The 22,414-nt window shown below is 34.6% G+C and overlaps 1 protein-coding gene across 2 annotated transcripts in view; it reads right to left on the bottom strand.

The window, feature by feature from the left end:
* Window positions 1-4,940: 4,940 nt before the first annotated feature.
* The window catches only part of PRKX (protein kinase cAMP-dependent X-linked catalytic subunit), a 54,861-nt gene continuing 37,387 nt past the window's right edge, over window positions 4,941-22,414 (bottom strand). The window contains exons 5-10 of one of the 2 annotated variants that reach the window (XM_068180120.1): window positions 18,124-18,219; window positions 14,298-14,355; window positions 12,155-12,232; window positions 9,089-9,237; window positions 7,152-8,688; window positions 4,941-7,093 (exon numbers count right to left, since the gene is read on the bottom strand). In XM_068180120.1, the coding sequence (XP_068036221.1) occupies window positions 9,112-9,237; window positions 12,155-12,232; window positions 14,298-14,355; window positions 18,124-18,219 (358 nt within the window). In that variant the 3' untranslated portion in view covers window positions 4,941-7,093; window positions 7,152-8,688; window positions 9,089-9,111. The remainder of the gene's footprint in view (window positions 7,094-7,151; window positions 8,689-9,088; window positions 9,238-12,154; window positions 12,233-14,297; window positions 14,356-18,123; window positions 18,220-22,414) is intronic. The other variant, XM_068180119.1, reaches the window with a different exon arrangement.

The raw sequence follows: 22,414 nt of genomic DNA, 5'->3' as shown, positions 1-22,414 counted from the left end.
AGAAGCTTAAAGACAATACAATGTAAATGACTCCTTATTTGCATTTTTTATTGTATTAATTACTATTCTTTTTGACAGTTTGAAAACAGAAAATTCGGCACACAGACCACAACAAATTAAATAACTTTCAGTACAGCTCATGATTTTGGCACTGGCATGATAAGAAAATCGATTTTACTTTTTAATTACATTGACAAAAATAATCACTTCACTGATCATTCAATCTTATTTTATACTTGGAAATATAAAAAATCTTAACCAAATCTTGTCTGTCACCAGAAACCCAATGGAAGTTTGCTTCCTAGACTGGTTAGTTATCTTAATGAAGGCTATTTCACTCCATAAATCCGAAGATTTTTACTCCACAGCAAACTCAGAAGCTGAGAACTTTCTTGTATTGGCAACTTCGATGTGTCACATAAATAGAAAAAAAATCAGTAAAAAGCCCCATCTTTTAAAGCTGCAAAGCCTCCTCTGCTTAAGAAATGTGACATCACATGTCAAAATTAAAACCATTTAATATTTCATGAAGATAGTGTAACAAAAAAAGAGAAAAGGTTAATACTATTAACTCAGCTGCTCCTTTTCTAGTGAGGTGAACCTTGGTCTTGGGGGAAATAAGCAAGATTTTATACATCTATCAAACATACTTCAAAGTGATACAAAAGGCATTTAGAATGACAACCACCAACAATCTGTTCTCAGCAGGTGAATCCCAACATGAAAGCATACCAGTAAAACCTGATACAGAACAGAGGACAAGCTGCTTGGCATCACCACAAGCCAGAGTGCAGGTTTGAGAAATGCCCTGTACATATCCCAGCTTCACTCCTGAATACTGGCTAGTGCCATAGCTACACTTTACTACATAATTCTGACAGGCTGGAAGAGAGAAGTTAACGAAAACGTCCCCTTTTTATTCCTCATCCAGTAGCTCCCAGTGTTAATCCACAGCTGAAGAACTGAAATGAGTCCACCTTCATGATACTTGTTTATTCAAACAATATTACTCTATTTCCAACCTAAAATAGTTTGCATCCAAAGCTTTGATATGGTTAAATATCTTATTGCTAAACTGAATGCATAGTCTTTTCTGATTTGGTTGCCAGTTCAGTGCATTAATTAAAATTTTAAACAAATTAACATAATTTCAATTCTGCCATATTTTGCATGTAAATAATCACCATAGAAAAAAAAATATAAAATTACTGGGAAAATCTAGTCCCTAAAACAGACTTCAGATGTTTTCGAAATCCAAAACCAAGGGTCAGCAAAAAACCTGACTCAAGGGTAATGGTCACTCATGTTCTGATAGAATGTCTACAAAATCTATTTAAAAATAATTATTATTATAATTTTTATAAATCTCCCTTTCCTCAATAGCCAGATTGTGATATTAAAGAATAGATTCAGGCCCTAACAACATTTGCTTAAGTGACCACCACACTTTCCTTTTTGCATCATCAAGATTCTGCTGTGGATTACATGAGTCACAGGAGCTTTATGTAAACATTTGAAGATAGGTTCGAAATGCACTGTTAGAATTTTTTTATTTTACACAACATTGCAATAGTCACACTCCCTGGTGGCAAGTACCTGCAGAGAATAGAAAGACTTCAGTTACACTCAGCTTTTGAAAACTCCTTTTCAGATAAACTAGATGGAAGAAGTGCTTTTGATCCAAAGTTCAGGTGCCAGCAGGGAAACATTTCTGACAGATCAGCTGGGTTATCAGGCTCACTTACAGCTGCTGCATGGATGATGGCAGAGTGGCAGGAGGAGCAAGTGTCATGGCACAGGACTGCAGTGCTGCTTTAAGGCACAGCCCAGTAAGAATTCACAGAAGAGTAAGAGAAAAATAAAAAAAAAAAAAAAAAAAGAAAAACCTAAATCTGAACACATTCAAAGCAGGAATTTATTCATTTGAAGAGATTGCTGTTTCTGGATAATGCATTTACATGAAATTGCTGTTCCTTGATAATACATTTACACTATCAACTGACAGCTTAGCTTCATTAACAGGGAAAAAAAATACCTACTTCTGTTTACTCATCTGCTTATTTTTTGCAAAACCTGCTAGTAGAATAGGTAAAAGCTTGACCAAAAACTAAGAACAGAATGTTAAGCCATCTAGTTGACATGCATCAAAGGAAACTGGCTATCAGTACAAATGGAAGACATGCCACTTGTGAATGTTTTATTTACTATATTAAGACAGCCTAGCAGAACTACTTCACTTAAATGATGCTTCACAAGCATCTTGATTTTAGAAGATTTAGGTCCTAAATTCAAGTACAATTTCTTTGTAACTGAGAAAATAAAAGCAGGCCAAAGAAGCTACTAGGTATTATACACACAATATGAAACACTCCATATTTTTCCATTTGTTCACCAAACTTCAGAAGCACATAACAGCACAGAATCTTTTACTTTTGTATTCCAAATCAAAAACTGAGCTAATACTTAATTTCTGAAGAGCTGCCTTTGTAAAGCTCGGAGTTTTTCTATACATCAGTCTTGATATTTGCTAAGCTGCTCAGTTATACTCTCACAAAGCTGCTCAAAGAAAAAGATTGACTTGGTCCTTCAAGTCGAAAAGGACCTCTGCAGGCTCGAGCAAGCTTTTGTTTCCTTCATGTGAATTGCAGTAGTATTGGCACTGAAAGCACACTACCTCCTCTGCACAGCTTACACCTGGGCAGAAAATTCAGAGCATTATGACTTTAAAGCACTGTCCTCCAATCAAGGGATTTTAGTATCAAGGATTCTCTAAACTAGACTGATTACTGACTTAAATTGAAATTAACTCTGACTCCCAAAACTATATTTTGGATACTATATTGAGAAAAACAGGAATTTTAGCTTAAAAGCCAACATAAACCTAAGCAGGCACCATATTTTCTACAACATTTAGTGACAGAACTACAACACTTAGTGATAGATTACATTTGCAAGTATGGTCAGGCATACCAAGTTTTTTCTTAAAGTCCAAATCAAGCCTTTTGTTCCCCCCCCAAATATTTTTCTCCTATTAATTTGCCTGCTTTATTAGAATAGTCTAGAATAGGGACAATATACTGGAGAGAAGAAATAAAACAAACAAAAAACCTCCAACAAACAACTAAAAAAAATCTGAAGTTGGTTAGTTGTTTAATCTGACACCGACTACACTTTTCAAGGTATCTATCTGTAGTCTGATTTTGTAAAAGGCAGTAGAGACACCACCTGCATCGCACTTGAGTTCCACATACTAGAAGTAAGACAAGCCTGCATTTTTGGTGTTTAAGTCTGCATATCAGTTTTGGGATGTGCCTCAGTAGCCAGAGAATTCAGTGGCCTGAACTACAGATGCAGTAAGAGACGTTAAGACTCTCAACTGCCCCAGCAACTTATTGGCATTGAAACAAGTGCAGTGAAGAAGATAAACCTACCTTAAGTTGAAGTTGGTATAATAGCCCCAACTGACTGCTACACTTTTCACAGAATACTAGTTTGAAATATGACTGCACAAAACTGGAAAAGTATTTCGATGCATAGAAAATTGTACAATTCATCTTGCTAAAATTTTATAGTATTTCTGGTTTCAAGGATAAATACAAAGCTTGACATACATTCACATGTGGTGATTTATGAAGGGTAGGATGGAAAGAGGGCATGAAAGACAGAATGGAGTTGTCTTCTACTGAGAGCAGCAGAAGAGCCTTTTACTTTCCCTGTGAAAAGCTGCCTGAATTCTGCAGCTGAGATTGAAGCAGCTACGACTTTGCATGTGAAAGGGCTTGATTTGTGAATTATATAAGAATTCACAAAGTACTGGGCAGGTTCTAGATGTAACAATGCCAGCTGCTTTCTACCACTCCTTAGAGTATCATACCTTTAGAGTTAACAGAGGGACACAGAACAGTGGGCTATTGTCAAATGTGGTTTTAGGAGTGTTTTGCCCTAAAAAGGCCTAATGAAGCATGAAGTGAGAGATTTGGAGGTAGTGAACAAAACCTACCTTCCCTGAATGAGTAAAAAAAGTGCACTTTAAATGGCTTCTATTGGCAAAGAGAAAGAGTTACATGTGCATTCAAAAAAGATGGAGCACTCAGGAAAATGAACAAAAACTCCGCTACATGGCTGGGGTATGAACAAGATACCAAACAAAATTCTTTCTTGTTGCCATTCAAAAATTTCCTGTGTTTTAATTGAAAAGTTCTTTTGATTCGTGTCAAAGACATGACTAAAAGCTTGCTAGGGCTCATTGTAGTGTTCCTTCACTTTCCATTACCAATTTCTTGAAGCACATGACATAGTGGTTTACAAGAGAAAAACATCAATGCACAGAATTTAGAATGAAGCCAGGCAGAAAAAAAAACCAATTTCATCTTTAACAAGTGACCCCTTAAGTAGTCCAAACTGTATCCAGTAGGTTCTATGATTATGTAATTATCACCAGATTATGATGTCTACGTGATAAGAAATAAAATACATTTGACCCAAGAGATGGAATTTAAAGAGCTAAACAAATTTTGTTAGAAACAAACTTGTCAAGTTTTGATGGAAGATGAAATAAAGAGTAAGTGACGTAGACATTGTAAGAATTTTGTTCAATGCTTAAAGAAACTGATTGACCTGACTGTTCTGGACAGTGTTCAGGTCATTAAGTTGTAAAAATACCAAAGCAATTATGGTCATATAATCAAAGTTTAATGAGAAGCTCAAATTAACACTTTTGGTGTTACTACCAGGTGCACTACCTGAAATGGTTTTGAAAGTGTACTTTTTCGTGCTTCGATACCATCTGAAATCTGTTCCAACACTTGTGTCTTTTTCAGAAAAGGCTTAAAATGTGAAAAGAAGAAACAGTTGTTTTTCTGCTCCTCTCATCTCCCCTTCACCATTTTCTTCGATGAAGAACCCCAAACTCCTTCCAGCATAAATGGAAGCAAACTAGGTTTAAACATTTGAAAAGTTATAAAGGTTTATTAAATGAATCCAGATTTGACAGATATTACATTAAATTAAACAGCAATAAAGTTTTACTAGGGTTTATGTACAGATCACAGTGATTTTTCATTGTGCAATGAGGGCTGACTTTGTAACTTGAACAGTACTTACACGTGAGCTACAACAAGCAACCAGCAACACAAATTAGCCCAAGTGAACCTCGCAAGTCGAGCAGTCCAAACTGATTATGCAGCACACATATGTCTGCTACCACTATCACTATTTACTACACAACAGAGTACTAATAAAGCAGGCAAGGTTTGCCATAGAAAAGTGCAAAACATGGGAAGTCTGTACACAGTACAGTACAAAAAGGAATCATGCTACAGTCATTGAAAGCTGAAAAATAACTCTATAGCATAGGAAGCACTGCATCACAACTCTTCTGAATGGCAAGCAGATGGGCTGAGGAACAGCCATGTCTTCATTGCTTTCAAAACTGTAAAATCCCTGTTTATCCATTTAAACATAGTTTAGTACCTATATATGATCCATAACAATGACTTTCTACAGTGGAAGATCACATTAGTTAAAGCTCAGTAGCACACATATTCATTGATCAAGCTCATTTACAGGAAAATCTACAGCATGTTCTTCATTGAAATCATGAAGCATTTATATCATTTGGTTACAAGAATATTGAGTTTACAATTCATGTTTATCACTTAAAACCTCAGATTGGGCAATCAAAAATACAGATATAAAACTCAAAAATAAAGGCTGTTTTTTTTTAATGTTTAACATTCTTGTTCATGGATGTAGAATGTCAAAATCCTATGGGCTCTCTTGCAAGACAACAGTCCTTATGCAGTCTATATGCAAAAGTAGACATTAACAGAAATAATCAAAATAAAATGAACTTCAGAGAACACCCTACTTGAATAGGAACTAAAAAAAATCTTCTAGTCTTCTTAAAAGTAATCCATAAATCCAGAATTCCTAGTGCAGTGTTTACCTGCACGAGCACTCAGAACTACCTTAGTGGGCCATAAAGTCCCAGTGAAGACTTAAAGCAGACTCACTTGTGCAAACAAATAAAACAGCCAGGTAATAACACCTCAGTAAGTCCAGAACTGTAGAAAAAATAACTCATCGCTTGAAATAATGCTTCAAAAATGTTTTGGTTTTACTTTTTACTTGAGTATTATAATTTTAAAAAATTGAAAGCAGTTTTGTACTAGAAAGCATGCTGACGAGGTCAGTAGTTAGGTGTTATGTACACATGGTTCGGAATCAATGAAAAGTCAACGGATTATCATTATTAATAACATGCATTCACTTCCTTAAGTCTCCATAATAATGAGTGTCAGTGCATCCACTGCCAGCAACAGAAAAAAGTCATAAAAAGAAAATTCACTATCACCTGTTGTTCAAGTGTTCAAAACTTCTAACCACCACTGTGGCAAATGACTCAATTTCAACTCAATTTCCTCAGATCTGAAGACTTAAACACAGAGCAGCTTTGAAATTTGAAGAAAAATCCTATATTTAGCACACTTTCTTGCTGCAGTATGAAGATTTTCAAATAAGAAATTGATGCATATAGTATTCAGAGTCCATAAAATACCATATATTTGCACATTAAGAAAACTCCCCAATTGTTTGCTCCCCCTTACACGAAGTAACCTGTGTTTTATGTGTTTCAGTTTTTCCAGTTGATTCAGAATAACTAATTCCACAGATACAAATATAGTGGGCTAGATTCATTTTTCCAAGGTACTTACACTAGGTTAAAACTACAGTTTCCTATGGATTGTCCTGTATTTCATGATACATTCCTACACTATATTTACTGAATGGCAGCTGGGGCCATCAACTTGCATAACATCAAGATAGGTTTGTGACATTCCAGAATTATAATTTTGAAATATCCTGATTTTGTTATACGTTGTATAACTCTTGTCAAAAATGCACACTCTTTTAGGAGGACTTGCTTTATGAAGAAATAATCTAATATCCTAGAAGTTACAGGTTCTCAATAGCACTTCCGTACTATTTAAACAAAAAAACTGAGATCACTTTTCCACAAAGAGACTCCAGTAACAGATTTGCAATAAAATCATAAATATGGTAATTTCAGTAACAATTACTAGAATGCCTACTTTGTAGGCATTCAGGATTTAGTTTAGAAAAACTAATCTTCAGCCTACATTTCTCACTGCTTTCATATCAAAAATGTGGAGAGTAGTTTTTGGGAAAAACTGTCTGTATGATCTAATTAAACAGTATTATGTAGAGCCATAAGTCATAGTGGTAGAACTCCAGAGAGGTGATGTGTTCTGTGAAAAAAAAATGGCCTAAATATGGTAATTTCACTAGAAGTCACCTAAACCAATAACATCCTAAAAAATGTAATTGTTTTTTTAATTGAAGCACTTCAAAATCAACTCCTTTATACCAACACATGTATCACAATATGTAACATGAAAAAAAAACCTAAAAAAAAGAAAGAGATTCTGCCTAGTATTCAACTACCTTCATGTTTCTTTGCATTCCTATTAGAGATACATACGTATGCACATACTGATATTTAGTGCTACTTAAAATGAAGCAATATTGCAAATACTTCCGAAACAGTGTGCTCCAGCTGCTAGAAAGGTGTTAACATAGGATGAAAAAAGAGACTCTGTGCATCCAAAGTTTGAACTCTGTACATATGACATTGCTGGCAGCAGGGACTAGGACATTTTCAAAAAAGGAGGAGCAGAAAAATAAGGCTGTACTATATATTCAGTCTTCCCTCTGATATTCTGAAGTGTTCAGCATTCAGCAACAACTATTTCACTAATGAAAAAGGTCTGTTATGGCTCATGGTTTACATTTGGAGAAGACAAGCTTGTGAGGGAACAACTCCTGTAAGAGCCAGTTAAAGCCCTTTCATCAGGATGGACTGACTTGCATCTTTAGTGAGAACTCATGTGAGGAATCTCATTTCAGACAGAGTATAATCACTCAAAATTCTGGTTTGCAAAGAGACATAATTGTAACAGAATTTCATAAATTAGCCATTAAGATACATCTTCAGCAACAATAAAACATGCCCTGGTCTTTCTGCTTTCAAGTACTATGGTTGTAAGTGTGAGGCATTGGAAATTTTAGGTACAAATCTTTTTTAAAACGTAATTATTTTTGTTTTTTTACAAAGAATTATAAAATGCATATAAGATGATGAAAAACTCATTTATCCTTTTTTAAGACTTTTATTCCTAAAGAACTTCTGAAAAACATTATTTGAAAAATAAAAATCATAGACTCTGCAAAGTACAAAAATTTACATCTTTGCACAATTACTGTGCTTTAGTTGTACTGTATCCATTATATACACATATACTAATTTGTGCTTTTAATTACACAACTTTAGTATAAACTTATAAAATTAAGTCTATGAGTTAACTATGCAAACAGGATCTGGGAATAGCAGGAAACTTAATTCAACCATAAGTTAAAAAAAATAATCCTAAAAATATCATTTTAGTTAGCCTACTTCAGAGCAGACTATCAGTATTACAATTTAATAAACTAAAGTCAAATGTTTACAGCAAAATATTATTCCTGCCTGCCTCCATCTTTTTTGACATTTACTAATACACGTATCTGAATGCAGTATCATTCTTAACCAAAAAGACAATCTTCCTTTATATCTGAACTCCAGCATTCTTCAGACTTGCTCTTAGCACTTCAATTTCCTTCCAGTTTCTAAGACAAAATAAAGAGAACACAAAACTCAAGGTGGACTATTTGAACTCAGTAACAAATATCAACTTACCACATTTTTAAGAGATAATGCCCAGGGTAAAGAATTGATCTGACAATCTTATTTCTCTAGAGTCCGCATTCTTAGTAGTAAAACCTTTCAGTTAAGAACTATCGCATTTCCTTATCTGTGAAATCAATCTAGGTATTTCTTTTTACACACTATTTTTAAAAATTTATGGACAGAAGGACTTAAATATTTGTATGCAAATAAACCTTCATGAATGTAGAAAACCAAATCCTGTGAGGTAAGTGATTTTTGTCACTTCAAGCCATTATGAATCAGAAAATGTAATTTCTGTATATGGTTTCTTTCAAGGGCACTCTTGACATTTGGACATACCTTGTCCAGTGTAGATGTTATACTCAGAAATTCTTGAAAATTTCTAGATCTTTAGGAGGTACTGGAGGTGTCTTGTTCCAGTCATCTTCAGGATATGCTTCAAAATTGGAAGTATCTCCATCATTGGATACTTTGGGCACTATGGGAGGCTAGTCAGAAGAAGCACAACAAAAATGCTAGTAGTTAACAAAAATGTTAGTAGTTTCCTCAATGAGCTTCTCTCCATCATACTATTCTGTAAAAGATCTATTAAATAAATGGAGTACAGATTTACAGTTCACCTTTTCCCTAATAATGAAAGGCATGAGAGAGAGAAGCTTGCAGCAACACATACACATCTGCACTTTTTGTCAATTTTACACTTAAATAATGTGGTTAAAAGACACTTAGATAATTAATACACTTAATACAGATACCTATTTTATTGAGCACTAGCTTCTTTTCAACTAAGAATGTTCACAGCAGCATGGGAAACTGCTACCATATTGAAGGGAAAAAAGCCTCTTCTTCACTGCTTTCAAAAAGATTGCTTCTAAAGAGGTTGAAATTACTAACTTCTGTCTACCAGCTGTGTTTCTTCCTAACCTAGCAATACATTGAAGCAGGTAAAGAAACTGCTTTACCCTAACTCATTCCACAAGGAGAACTTTAAAAGCATCTTAATTCAAATGGATTGTTTTTATGAAACTTGAGGGTGCCAAGAGTAGTATCAGTTTCCTGTTTAGTTTCACAGAGGATCTTTTCTATTTCTAGTATTGCTCATCAGCTTCACAGTACCTGTAGTTTTAACTTGTCTGAAATCTAACATTGAGAATGCTCTGCGCTTCTGGCCACAGACTATGAGATAAAGATCTTTTCAGGAATATTTCATTAACTGCAGGTATTAAGGGCAAACCCTTTTTCCTCTCTCAAGGGACATTCATCTCTCTATAATATTCTCAGAAACTGAGAGCTTAACTATCATGCTGAATCCAACAGAACACTTCAGAATAAGAAAACCTTATGGTTAATCATAAGGATGAACTGGCTCAAAGTCATACCACAGACAGAACTATGAAGTATAGCAAAATGCTATCCTGCATATCCTCGAAAAGATAAAAGTCTGGCTTCCACTAGCTCATGAGATCTTATCTGAGCTTTTGGGCTTTTCAAAATTATGTCATCAGTAGGTTTTCAACAGGAAAGATGGGTCCCTAACTTCCAACCTAGTACTTTTAACCTTCAGCCAAAAGCAGAGTCCTAATTTTGTGTCTGGCAGTCACAGTAATACTGCCCAGATGCTGAGGAAAATGTGCAGAATCTGCTCTGCCCCTGAGAAATGTTGGTTCCACTGTGGGCAGTGCCTGGTACCCCTCCTCCCTGTAAGCATTTTGGCAGAAAAAAGAGTTTTGTGAAGTGACATACAGAAAGAAAAACCTAAAGAGAGAAAGGATGATTAATGAAATGATTTTCTCCCTTTCAGCCATTGCTACTGTTTATATGATATTGATATTTAAGACCTTATTAGGACTATGAATCAATACATAATATATATACATAATACATAATTTATATAATAGACAAATTCACACTTTTTACAGGGAAAATGGAGCATCATGTGCACTATTCCATATTTTCAATCTCTTCATTAGTATGAAATCATGAAAACAAATTCTGAAGAATATAGCTGCCTCTATAAATAACCAAGTAAAATTCTGATCCACTCCACATCCCTACTCTTAAAGTTTAATTGAGCACCATCTCATCTTCTAAGAACTTAATGTAGCCATCACAAAGATTAAGAATCAAGTTTTGTATTCATAATAATCTGAATGCTATGGTAACTCTTTTCTGATAAGTTTTTAAAATAAAAATGCCACACAAAGGATGTTTGGACCTGATTGTACTCGATTTGATTGTACATCTAACAATCATTTTTAATACTATGTTTTTTATTGCTTTGGTTGTCATAAACTTCAGAGTTTATATATTATTAAACAGGCTATCATCCAGGTTGTGTTCTTTGAAGGTTTCAGTAAACAGAATTTATAGTACATACCTAGAAAAATGTGACTTCATTACAATGCATTTACATAGAATATCAACTGGTTGCAGTAAGGATTAAAAATAAAACAAACCCACACATTTAAAACACTGCAAACTTATTTTTCTCAAAGAGAAAAGTAATCTACAGCTTTATATTAGATATTGTTTACAATATATCAAGAACATTATAATATTGTCTCTTTTTATTTTGCAAGAACTTGAGGTATCTACCTGGAATTCAAGTGCAAGAAATTAATGCAAAGAAAAGAAAAACAAATATTTAATTGTTACTTGACTGACTGCATGTGGTAACCCAACCTCTGCTACAGAAAACCACTGCTGTAAGGAACTGTACAAGTTAGAACTCTGAGGAAGGAAAGAAAGCAGTTTTACTTCCAAAGGACTTTAAAAAGCATTTTGTAGTGTTGATAGCTTTTGCAAACATCTGCCATCATACAATACTAGAATTCAGTGCTATAAAAAAAAGTACGTTGGAATTACATTCATAAATCCTTCTCTTTCACCTTCCCTATTCCTCCTACTCCCATGTGCTTCACATTTTATTAAAACATTTACCTGAATTGAACTTGGCACAAAAATTTAAAGCCCAGAGTAAAATACTTCCACATACATAAGGACAAGGAAAAAAAGCAACAAAAGGGGAAAGAAAAAAAAAAAAAAAACCCACAAATTAGCAATCCCCTCCATATCCCCAAATAAAAAAAACACTTACAACAAGTAATCACTTACAAAACCCTGAACCTGAAAACTAAATTTTGTATTAACTAATCACCTTCAGCAAACTAAAGCAGAGATTTTTTTTAGACAGTTCGTATATAGACAAAAATGCAAACAGACGTTCATACAATTAACTCCACATTGCAAAAAGGCAAATATGCATTTAATTACTAAGTGTGCATATAGACATGTGGTTATACACACACAAACACACATGCAACAGCCAACAAACCTTCAACAGATCAGCTTAAATGAACAATGATTTCTCCTTGTGATGTCCTATACAGTATTTGCAGAATGTACCTTTAGTCTCCTTTGAGGTACAGCATCCCAGTCTATAGACCTGAACCATCGATGTCTCTTCACATCATCTGCTCCATTCTTTAAGGAAAGAAATCAAAGTAACTATATTTTAAGGTACATGTATGCCAAACCATGTATTTCAACAAGGACTGTGGTATCAGGTCTATCCTTTTTTCTTTTTTTCAGGTGTTAATCATGAAAAGATTCTAAAGGATAAATACATAGTGTTAATTCCCTAGTAGGTCCTGAGTTCCAGCAATAAAACCCAAGTAATTTTGATTTGGGGTTTCTTTGGGCTTTTTTTAGCATTCTTCTGACACAACGGAGATCAAGAACAGGCTTTAAAGTACCCACAAAACCATTATAGTCCTATTTACTTCTGTTTTCAACAAAATTTTATAGAATGCCTTTTATTCAGATATACTTTCTAATTCTTGCACTATAAAAAAAAATAACTGAGGGTTGACAGTGTTTTAAATAATGTCTGGGAAGCAAATAGCTTTTTTAAATATTACAGACATTTAATGCTGACAGCAAGAGGTTCTCAGTACTGCTGTCAAAGTAAATATATTAAAATCTTTGTTTTCAATTTAGATATACAGCTAAAGGTGTATTTGCCTCATAATGATTATTCTCTCTGGGCTGCCTGCTTTATTTAAGTATAAAAGAAACAAAAATGTCCTTTTTTTCATGATTAAACTTGTTTCAAGCACAGACTTGCTCTCTAGGCATTAAGCACTGGGGAAAACCAGCTGGTTCTCTATCTCAGGCCAGATCAAAGCACAGCACTCAAGACTATAACACATACAGCTTCACAAAACCAAACATTATCACACATTTAGGTTTTTGTAATTTATGTGGAGTGGAACTATCCATGCTCATATCCAATGAGGCATCAAGGAGAAGAGTATCACGTAGTGCCCTCAAAAGCAGATCTGACTGAATGTTTCACCAGAAAATGTTTTGTGGTATTTACATCTTTTTAAAACATTATAACAATGGAAAAGGATCAGACACAAGTCTCATCTAGTGCTCCCACCCCAAAATCTGCTCTTCATTAGAGCTATTTTTGATTAAAGAATTTTAGTCAATTGTAGGGAAAGTCCCAAAACAAACCTAAGCAACCACGGACAAAAAAAAATCCCCCAAAACAACACAAAACCTAGCCAAACACATTTACTAAAGCCCATGTTTGAACAAGTCAAGATTTGCTTTTGTTCTTGCTTTCCTTCAAAACTGTCCAAAGATATAAAAGTTTTCACTGGTAAATAAATTTAAAAATTTTCAGCTTAAGAAATGCTCCTGAAAAAGAGACTACAAAGGATTCTGAAGGATAAGAAAAACATTATTTCCTGTTTTTTTCTTACCAGTCTAACTTTGTGCCATAAAAAGGCTCCAAAAGAAAACACTGGACAGCTGGTTAAAACATTTATATTAATATGTTAACAAAACTCTGGATGATTGTGCACCTATTACCATCTTCACCTGTGGTTACCAGTCAATGTGCTTTGGGCCAAAAAGCAAACCTCTAACATCCCTTGTGCCCAGAGGAATAAAAATTTAAGATGTCTCTAAAGAGAAAGATTATACAAGCTTATTTCAGTATCTACTGTCTTCATAAATCTGTTTGGATTAGGGTAAATAATTCTTCCTGGTGGAAGAATTATTTGATTGTGCTTTTTCAGCCCCACACGGACAATGACCAGGTATCACAGTACTACAATAATCCTTATACTTTTAAAATAATTTTTAAACTTCAAGTTTGATTAGTGGTCATTCTGGGATTAACACCCCCACAAAAGAACCAAATGAGCTGGCACACTGCACTACAGGACTTAATAACAAGTTTCTGGTTTAATCTAGGTTTTCACAAAAATGAACAGGGTGGTGGTGAGGGAGAGGAAAACCATCATGAAGAGTAGCATTAATCCAAATAGGGGAATGATTTTCAGAAACACAAAAATACACAAGTAAAACTTTGCATTTAGGATTGCATAACCTAAGTAATGTATGGGGTAATGTATGGGGAAATGTATCTGTTTCATGCTTATAAAGACAAAACCTCTATGAAGAGCTGGTCTATATCTTTCCTACAGAATTATTTTAATCTTGTGCTGTGTTACACTAAAGATTTTACACTGACCTTCATATTTCCTAGTCGCCTTGTTCTGTCAACCACAAGCAGCTTCTTAATAAGGTCTCTGAAGTAGAGAAAACATGTTCTCTGTTAAACAGAAGTAATTCATATTTGACTGTCAAGTGTTACAGAATATAGACATGCTTACCTTTGACCATTTCCTCATATTTTAGGACATTTAAGAGTATGCAATAAAAAAGAATCTAACAGAATTCTTGCAGATTTCTTTTAGACTCTTCCAAAAAACAAAGGAAAAAGACTCTCTCTCCACCCTGCCCCTTACTAAGTATTTGGCACTATTTTGTTCTTTGTATTTTTGCATTTTGCTGGACATTCCAAATATCAAAATGCATCGCCAATCTGTTTGTCAGAACTCAACACTAATATATATTAAAAAAAGCAGAAAAAGCTGCACCCTCATCTTTATGCTAAATATCCAGGGAAACCATGGAAGAGCTAGTCATCTGCTTAAAACTATATATAATTTTATATATATCCAGGGAAACCATGGAAGAGCTATATATATATATAAAATTATATGTAGTTTTAAGCAGATGACTAGCTCTTCCATTGTTTCCCTGGATATATATTTTTTTTAATATATATAAAAACATCTATAGTTTAATTAAAAACAAAAAGCCTCACTGAGATACTGGCTTACTGAAAAGTTATACATAAAGCTAAATTAACATTTTAAAAGATTAAAAGTTTAGAGACATAAAACTCTTCCATTTTAATAGCAAAGTACTTCAAATATTAAGCCCCAAACAATGATGACATAAACCAGAAGTATCGTAATTTATGGAATTAGCTTGAGTACTTAAGAGGTGAAAGAAAAATATGGCTTCATATTACTATAAGCAGTTACATTTTATCTCAAAGATTATTTTGATATTTGATTTTAGAAAACTGGCATTCTGGACTAATTGCATGAAGTAGCAAAGACAAGAAAGAACAAAAATTTAACCACCCTTATTTCTATAATCTCAAGTATTCCTGAGAGATGACATACAGCATGAAATGAAGGAGATTAAAGAGTATGGCTAGCTCAAATTCAAATTCTTAACAATATCAATGGTTAAAAAAGTCAACTGTTTTATTTATAGAAAAGAACACAAACATAACAGTGACACACCTGCCTCTCTCATCCCTACCTGTAATATCTACTATGCCTCCCAAAAATAGCATTGTGTCACCTATCCTTGAAATAACAAAAGTCTGTGCAGAAAGAACATATGAATTGAATGTGCTGGACTGTTTAAAAAGCTGTTGCATTTGGCAGGAATACAATTCTAAAATTCAACTGGAAAAATATTAATTATCAGATATATGAATAAAAAATTCCATGCAGAAAGCAATTTTTAAAACTCTCATGATTATTCCAGACAATCCGTATTTCAATTCAATTAAATCATGTAATCAACTCCTTTAACAGTCACCTTTGCAGAAGTATCCCTTTCTACTTCACAAAGAAGTCATGGAAGAGGCTACAAGGATGACTATAAGCACACTTAGAAGCAGGACTGAAAAGAAATCCAGAAACCCAAAAAGAGATTCACAGTTTATGGGCAAAGACACTTTCTTATTCCTATAAAACCAGAAAACATTTTATGGACCATTCTTGGCTTGCTTCAAAAATTCATCATAAAACAGTTAAGGGATGAGCTTACTTGCTGATATAGTGTTGCAACTAAAGATGATACTTCCTGCACTGGACCAGTGAACTATCCATTGAATTGAAACAAATAATAAATAGTTTAGTAGTTCTTTATTACACTGTTTCTAAAAAATCATTTTAAAAGTATGCAATAATTAATTCAATAGATATGCTGGTGTATGTTTTTGAGAATCAAATTCTACATGAAGGTCTCTGCAGACCAATAATCAGTAAAATGCCATAACAGTGACATTTTGTTTGGAAGTCTCCAAAAGTGGCTTTGCAAAGAGAAGTTTAAAAAAGCAGTAAGAGAGAGTGACAGTTATGCAGAGGGAGGGAAAAAGGAAGTGGTACAAATTCAGAAAGTACAGAGTAGAGGAGGGTGATGAGGGTAGGTGAGATAAAAATGAAAATGGCCCATAAGCTCAGGTAGTACATACTCCTAGGGAGAGAAGTGCTCTCAAGAGTTCAGAAAGGGAAAGAGTTTTGCTGCCTCAGAACAGAGAGTTAAAACATGGTATAGCACTATTACTTCAGACACAGTTTGGATCTGACAGGACCCAAGACAGCCTCCTTTCTAGCTGAAATACTGACTTATTGGAAGAAGAGAGAGAAAACAGATGGGTTAGAAGGTAAGAAACAGACTGCCTTCATTAGACAAAATAATCTTGGCACTTGCTTTAAGTTAATGATGCAGAGATGTTCAAGGACTATCCAGTTCTGCATCTTGTTGTTTAAAAGAAGAAAGAGGGGCTGATATCCAAGACATGGTGCTCAACACTCACTGCAGAAAGCAAGTGAAGTCATGGAAGTAGTGCAGCCAGCAGGACAGAACAGTGATCATACCCCCTCTACCTATGGTGAGACCACACCTAGTGTTCCCAGTTCTGGGCCACTAACTTCAAGAAAGACATTGAGATGCTGGAGTGTGTCCAGAGAAGGTCAATGGAGCTGATGAAGGATCTGGAGGGTAAATTCTATAAGGAGTGGCTGAGGGAGCTGGGATTGTTTAACCTGGATAAAAGAAGGCTCAGGGGTGACCTCGTTAGTCTCTCTAACTGCTTTCACTGTATTGGACATGTTGTTAGCGATGATAACCTAATTTGAGGTGTTCCACCTTCTGATCACAATATTATAGTTCAGTGCACAGAATACTACAAGAGATAATCAGTTTTCTTTCCAAGACCAATTGGATTAGGAAGACCAGACAATTAGACTACACTAAACTGTAAACTGTGTGGAGTTACTAAGAGAAAACTGCTACAAAGACACAAAAATATGATACACTAGTCAGTCTAAGGGGAAGCAGACATGCTTCATTCAGTGGATCCAATGATTCAGTGGAGGCTTAAAAAAAAAAAACAAACCACAAAAAAACTTTCTCAAATGATTAATTTTGCTTCTATCTGTTTACCCAGTAGTGACAGTAAGCAAGTGCCTCTCTGAAGTCACCATCAGAACATTGTGAGTGATTAACATAGGAATAACTTCCTGTCTTCACTCCCTCACTCATTCACTCAATTCTCACTTAGGAGAAACTTCATGCTTATAATTGCATTTCCTCGGTTTCAATGTTTACTAAAAATTATTTCAGTTATGAAATTTTTAAATCCAAAAAAACCCTTATTTCATCTGCAATACACCTTTAACAGTTGCTACATACTGAGAATTAAACCCACATTACATGTATATGTAATACTCCATATTGAACTGAGCCCCTGCTATCATAAATTTAAGTTGATTTTACACTAGAACTTCTGAAGTTTGCTCAAGTAATCATGCTGAGAGTGATTTAAGTGGTATGTATCTATAGACAGAAACAGTTTAGTGTTCTATTCCTGCTCTCCTAATTTTTACTCAGATTATCTCCTCATATTTCTCCTCTTGACCTTCTTATAGTACATGCCAATGTAGTTTGCACAAGGTGGAAAAGCATTTAATAACTCAATATACAGAAAACAGTCAGATATTATCTTACAACTGTATCACCACCTTGAAGTCTACCAAATATATATGTTTACTGGGACTGAAAGTGTATATGCAATATAAAATATTTTCCAACATGATGTTTCAGAAAATCACAATCTGAAATCAGGTTTTCTAAAAAGATTTTTAGAAACTGTGATCAGGAGGTATTTAGAATAGAAAAGATAGTGTTGGGAGTCATGGACTTACTTTACATATAAATCCAAATGCCTCGGGAAATCTATTTTGCCAGCAAGAATCTTCTGATATATACCAAATGGATTGTCATCAAAAAATGGAGGAAACCTATTTTAATACAGAAAATTTTCAGATGTTAGAAAAAGAAGTTCTAAAAATCTTATAAGCAGTATTATGTTATAGCAATTCCCCTCAGAAATAATTGATTATACTGTTCTTTTTGCTAGGACACTACCAATCAAATACTATCCTGAAGAATAATTTAAGGCTGCCATTGAACAGAAAACATTTTTTGTATGCAACACACTGAATGCAGAATTAAAATTTAAACATTACAAAAGAAGAGAAAAATATAAAATTGCAACGTAATTGCAGTAAAAATAATTTATGGAAAAAAATTCAATGTTAAAAGTAAAAAATGCTTTGCTTTTGTCTCTAAAACCCAGGGATATAGTCTCCAAAAGAGCATTACCATTTTTCATCTTGTCCTGTAACTGCCGGCACACCCTTATTTACCAGTTTCTCTCTAAAGTGTTAAAGGACCTTCACACGAATACATTATCTAGTTCAGTTATTTGTTCTGCATCTTGAATTCAAGTGTATGTTTTGCTAGATAAGGTTTTTGAAACAGTCAGACTGCTCACAACTCTCCAAGGGCAGTAGCCTTTCTGTGTGGGACAGATAAAGTTTTCATTTCATAATCTTCCCCATGATGAACAGTAAATAACATGTAATTAAAATTCTACATTTATGTCTTCTATGAAGTTCTTCATGAAGTTATGATCTAACAGAGAGACTATATGTTGTACAGCTACAACAAGAATTGAAAGTTTTCTGCTGTGCTTCCTTTACTAGTACAGTACATGCCCAATTGCTGCAAGAGGTGCCTCAGTACAGCCAGTTCAAGCAGCTGAGCTCAAGCGCCAACAGCATTCTGAGCGTCAGTCATGCTCTTAAAAGTTACCACAGGAAACCTTTTAAGGCAATGGAGTATCTCCTTCAGTATTCTCAGTCCTGCTTTGCCCTCCGTAACATGACCAAAACAACCCTCTTACTATGCTTCTTCCTCAAAATCCCCACAGAATTAAAAAACCTGCATCTTTTGAGTGTTGACCATATTGATAACATCCAACCACTACTACTGTTTAAATAAAATATTTTCACCTCTCCCTAACAATTCATAATTATTTTCTCAGAGAACTTAACTGTGTGCTTACACACACAAATACAGTGCGTGTGGCTTCGGAAATCAATGATAGCACAAAAACAAGGCTGAAAACATTTCTTCACTTCATGCTCTTTTTTTTTGAATTTTATGACAACAGACTAGCTTATTCTTTAACAAGTACTATACATTATTTCCATTATGTTTTCAGAAGTATTAATTTCTTCATTATTCAGCTGATGATCAAGTGGATTAGCATTCCCTTTGAAATGCTGTAAATTTCAGCCATAGTAACAATCAAATTCTAGGATAATAATCAAGTAAAGGTGTCAGTAGGCTTATGGTAAAAAACCCATAATAATTCAAAGCACTGAAAAGCATGAACTAAACTATCTGGTTAGGGAGAGACTAAAGGACATCTTTTGTTTGTGTTCAGAAAGTCAGAGTACTTTCTTTATGAAAAACTAACTGGAAAGTGGAAGAATCTCGGGAATAACACTTGTGCTATTAAAAATTCCTGCTCTGACACTAAACAACAAGGAAAACATGATTGCTATTTAACATGCACAAGTTTTTCCCACACAAGACTATCATATAAAGTTCCTTTTTCAGTCAAGCAACATAAATGCCATTCACTTTCTCCACAGCAAGTTGACAAACCCAATTTTCTATTTATTACCTATTAGAATCTATAAATGCAAAAAGCAATTAAAATTATCATTTTAACCTATGTATTACAAAGCTATCAGCTGCAGTAAGCAGATTACTGTATATTACTGAGGTGTGAAATCAAGAAGAACAGAAGTACATATATTTTTTTTCATATTTACACTGCATTGTTTTAATTGCTCTTTGCTTTCCCACTTTGAAAATCCAAAATTACATGTCTAGAGTTCTTGTGAAAAATTTAAATCACAGTTGGCTATATACTAATTTTATGGCAATTAAAGTGAATTTGAACTCAATGTGAAATGACAAGAGCTTTGAAAGATGGCAGAGATTTCTCATGGGCAAACCAAGTAACTTGATTTTAATGTTTTTTTTTTTAAACGTCAGTCTTCAACACAGCACAGATTTTAGACAAAACAACACAAGTATTGTGTGGAGGGGGGGAGCTACCTAATAAATCAACAGAAATCCCCTTGAGTTTCAGACTTTCTTCACAAAACAAATACAAACAGCTGCCTTGTCACCAACTGAAGAGGAGCTACAAAAAATATCATCTCTGTAAAAGGGAGAACAGCTGCAAACCATTCCTTTTGCTAACTGAAGCATAACAATGGCATGGACATAAGTTTCCAAGACAGTCTGAAGAACAGAAGTTGTAAAACCTCAAGGGAAAACACACAGGTCTGAGAATATGAAACTGCAGACAGGAACCACTGACCTACTAAAATGCCAGACCAGCACATCACATATGACAACCAAAGCAAAAATAAAAACCACAAATCCCATATTAATACACAAAATTAATATTAGCTGCATATCTGGTAACAGTACAATTGCAACCTAACTTATATAATGTTAAATAACAAGTATATTTTTCTTTGCATTAAATTGTAACAGAACTCAATTTACTCAAAATAAATAAAGTATTTTGTATTGACAGTTTGTTTAGCTTGTTTACATTAACTCAATGAACTTGGTGTTACTAATCTGTTAAGTTTTCTTCTCACCCTTGCTTCTCTCTGTTCCTTGCCCTTTCTGTACCTTCCTATGTTAAACCTAAACAGGACCTTGCCTTAAACCTAGGTTGTGCAGAAGAATTTAATGGGCCTCTGGAGATGAAGTTAGGGAAATAAGACACTGTAGAACAGGAAGGTGTGGGTTTGTTTGCTTGTTTTTAGAGGCCATTTCCTTATACACACACCTACCAATTCTTTTTAATTGCTTTTAGGCTTCAGAGAGACTTAACTTCAGGAAATCACTATCAAATGTCTTTCATTAATTTACTCACAATAACTTAGAGTCTTGAAATCAGATTTTGTTCACTTTCAAAATATTTCCAGATTTCTTAAATCTTCTTTGAATTTTGATAAAGTTAACTAGGACTGTTCCTGTAATAAAAGTCTTGACAGTAAATACCTAGTCAAATCTTGAGTTGGTGAGGAAAAGTGCTTCAAAACACTATTGCCAAGAACAGAAAGAAGTTGATAAAATGCTAAAAACATACACTCATTGTGACAACCTTCCCATCTAAAGGAAACACACACAAACCATAATCCCTGCCCAAAACAAGCCTCAAAAAGAAAACATCCCAAAAAACAAGCTTGTATGGAGCCCCTATTCCAGCTTTGGAAAGTGACTGAATGCTGCTGTGTTTAATTTTTTAGTGTTGGATGGAGTCCCTATCCAAAGCAGCATTCCATCATTATGAAGAGCATGTCTATACAAGTACTATAGTAAAAAAAAAAAAAAAAAAACCTTAGAAAATCACACAGCAGACAGCTGCTCTGTCAATCAGCCTATAAAAAACCTCACTTGATTTTCAGGACAGTGTAAGCTATCTCTACTGGTTAAACACCTCTAAAAGCTGAAGTGTTAATAGTAAGCCACCACCCGCTCATCCCCCCACTCTAAAACCCAGGTCTTATCCCTTTAGCCAGACTGTGTCGTGACACAGAAGATCCTATACAGAAACAACAGCAGCTGCTCCCTTTTTTTATGAACAACATATACCAGTCATATTTCAGCAGAATATACAGAAGTCACACTTCAGCACCCTGCAGTCTTGAGGTCTCAATGACTCCAAATATCTTGCTTGACTGCCACCCATACTCAGTACATTAACTTTGCAAACCACGTTTCTATTAGAGGTCTAGTGGAGAGAATCCTACCAACATCTCTGTAAGGCATGCAAATAAAAAAGGTCCAATATCCACTTACACTGAGACCACACAGACCTAACAGAGAGTGGTCCCACTAAAACCCATGGCAGGAAGGTAAATCACAGCTGTGTGACTGCAACACCTGCACTCATATTACAGACCAGATACTTATCTATAGTCTTCCTGCTGTCTAGGACTAAGATTAGTGACAACAAGTTTGCTGGGAATCTCTCTTTTCTCTCTGAAAATCTTTCAGATTCTCTCTGAGAAGGACTCTTTTAACCAACTTGGGCTGCTCACCTTACAGGAA

Source organism: Anomalospiza imberbis, chromosome 2, assembly GCF_031753505.1.
Source record: "Anomalospiza imberbis isolate Cuckoo-Finch-1a 21T00152 chromosome 2, ASM3175350v1, whole genome shotgun sequence".
NCBI classification, from domain to species: domain Eukaryota; kingdom Metazoa; phylum Chordata; class Aves; order Passeriformes; family Viduidae; genus Anomalospiza; species Anomalospiza imberbis.
This window is presented reverse-complemented; position numbering and strand designations above follow the sequence as displayed.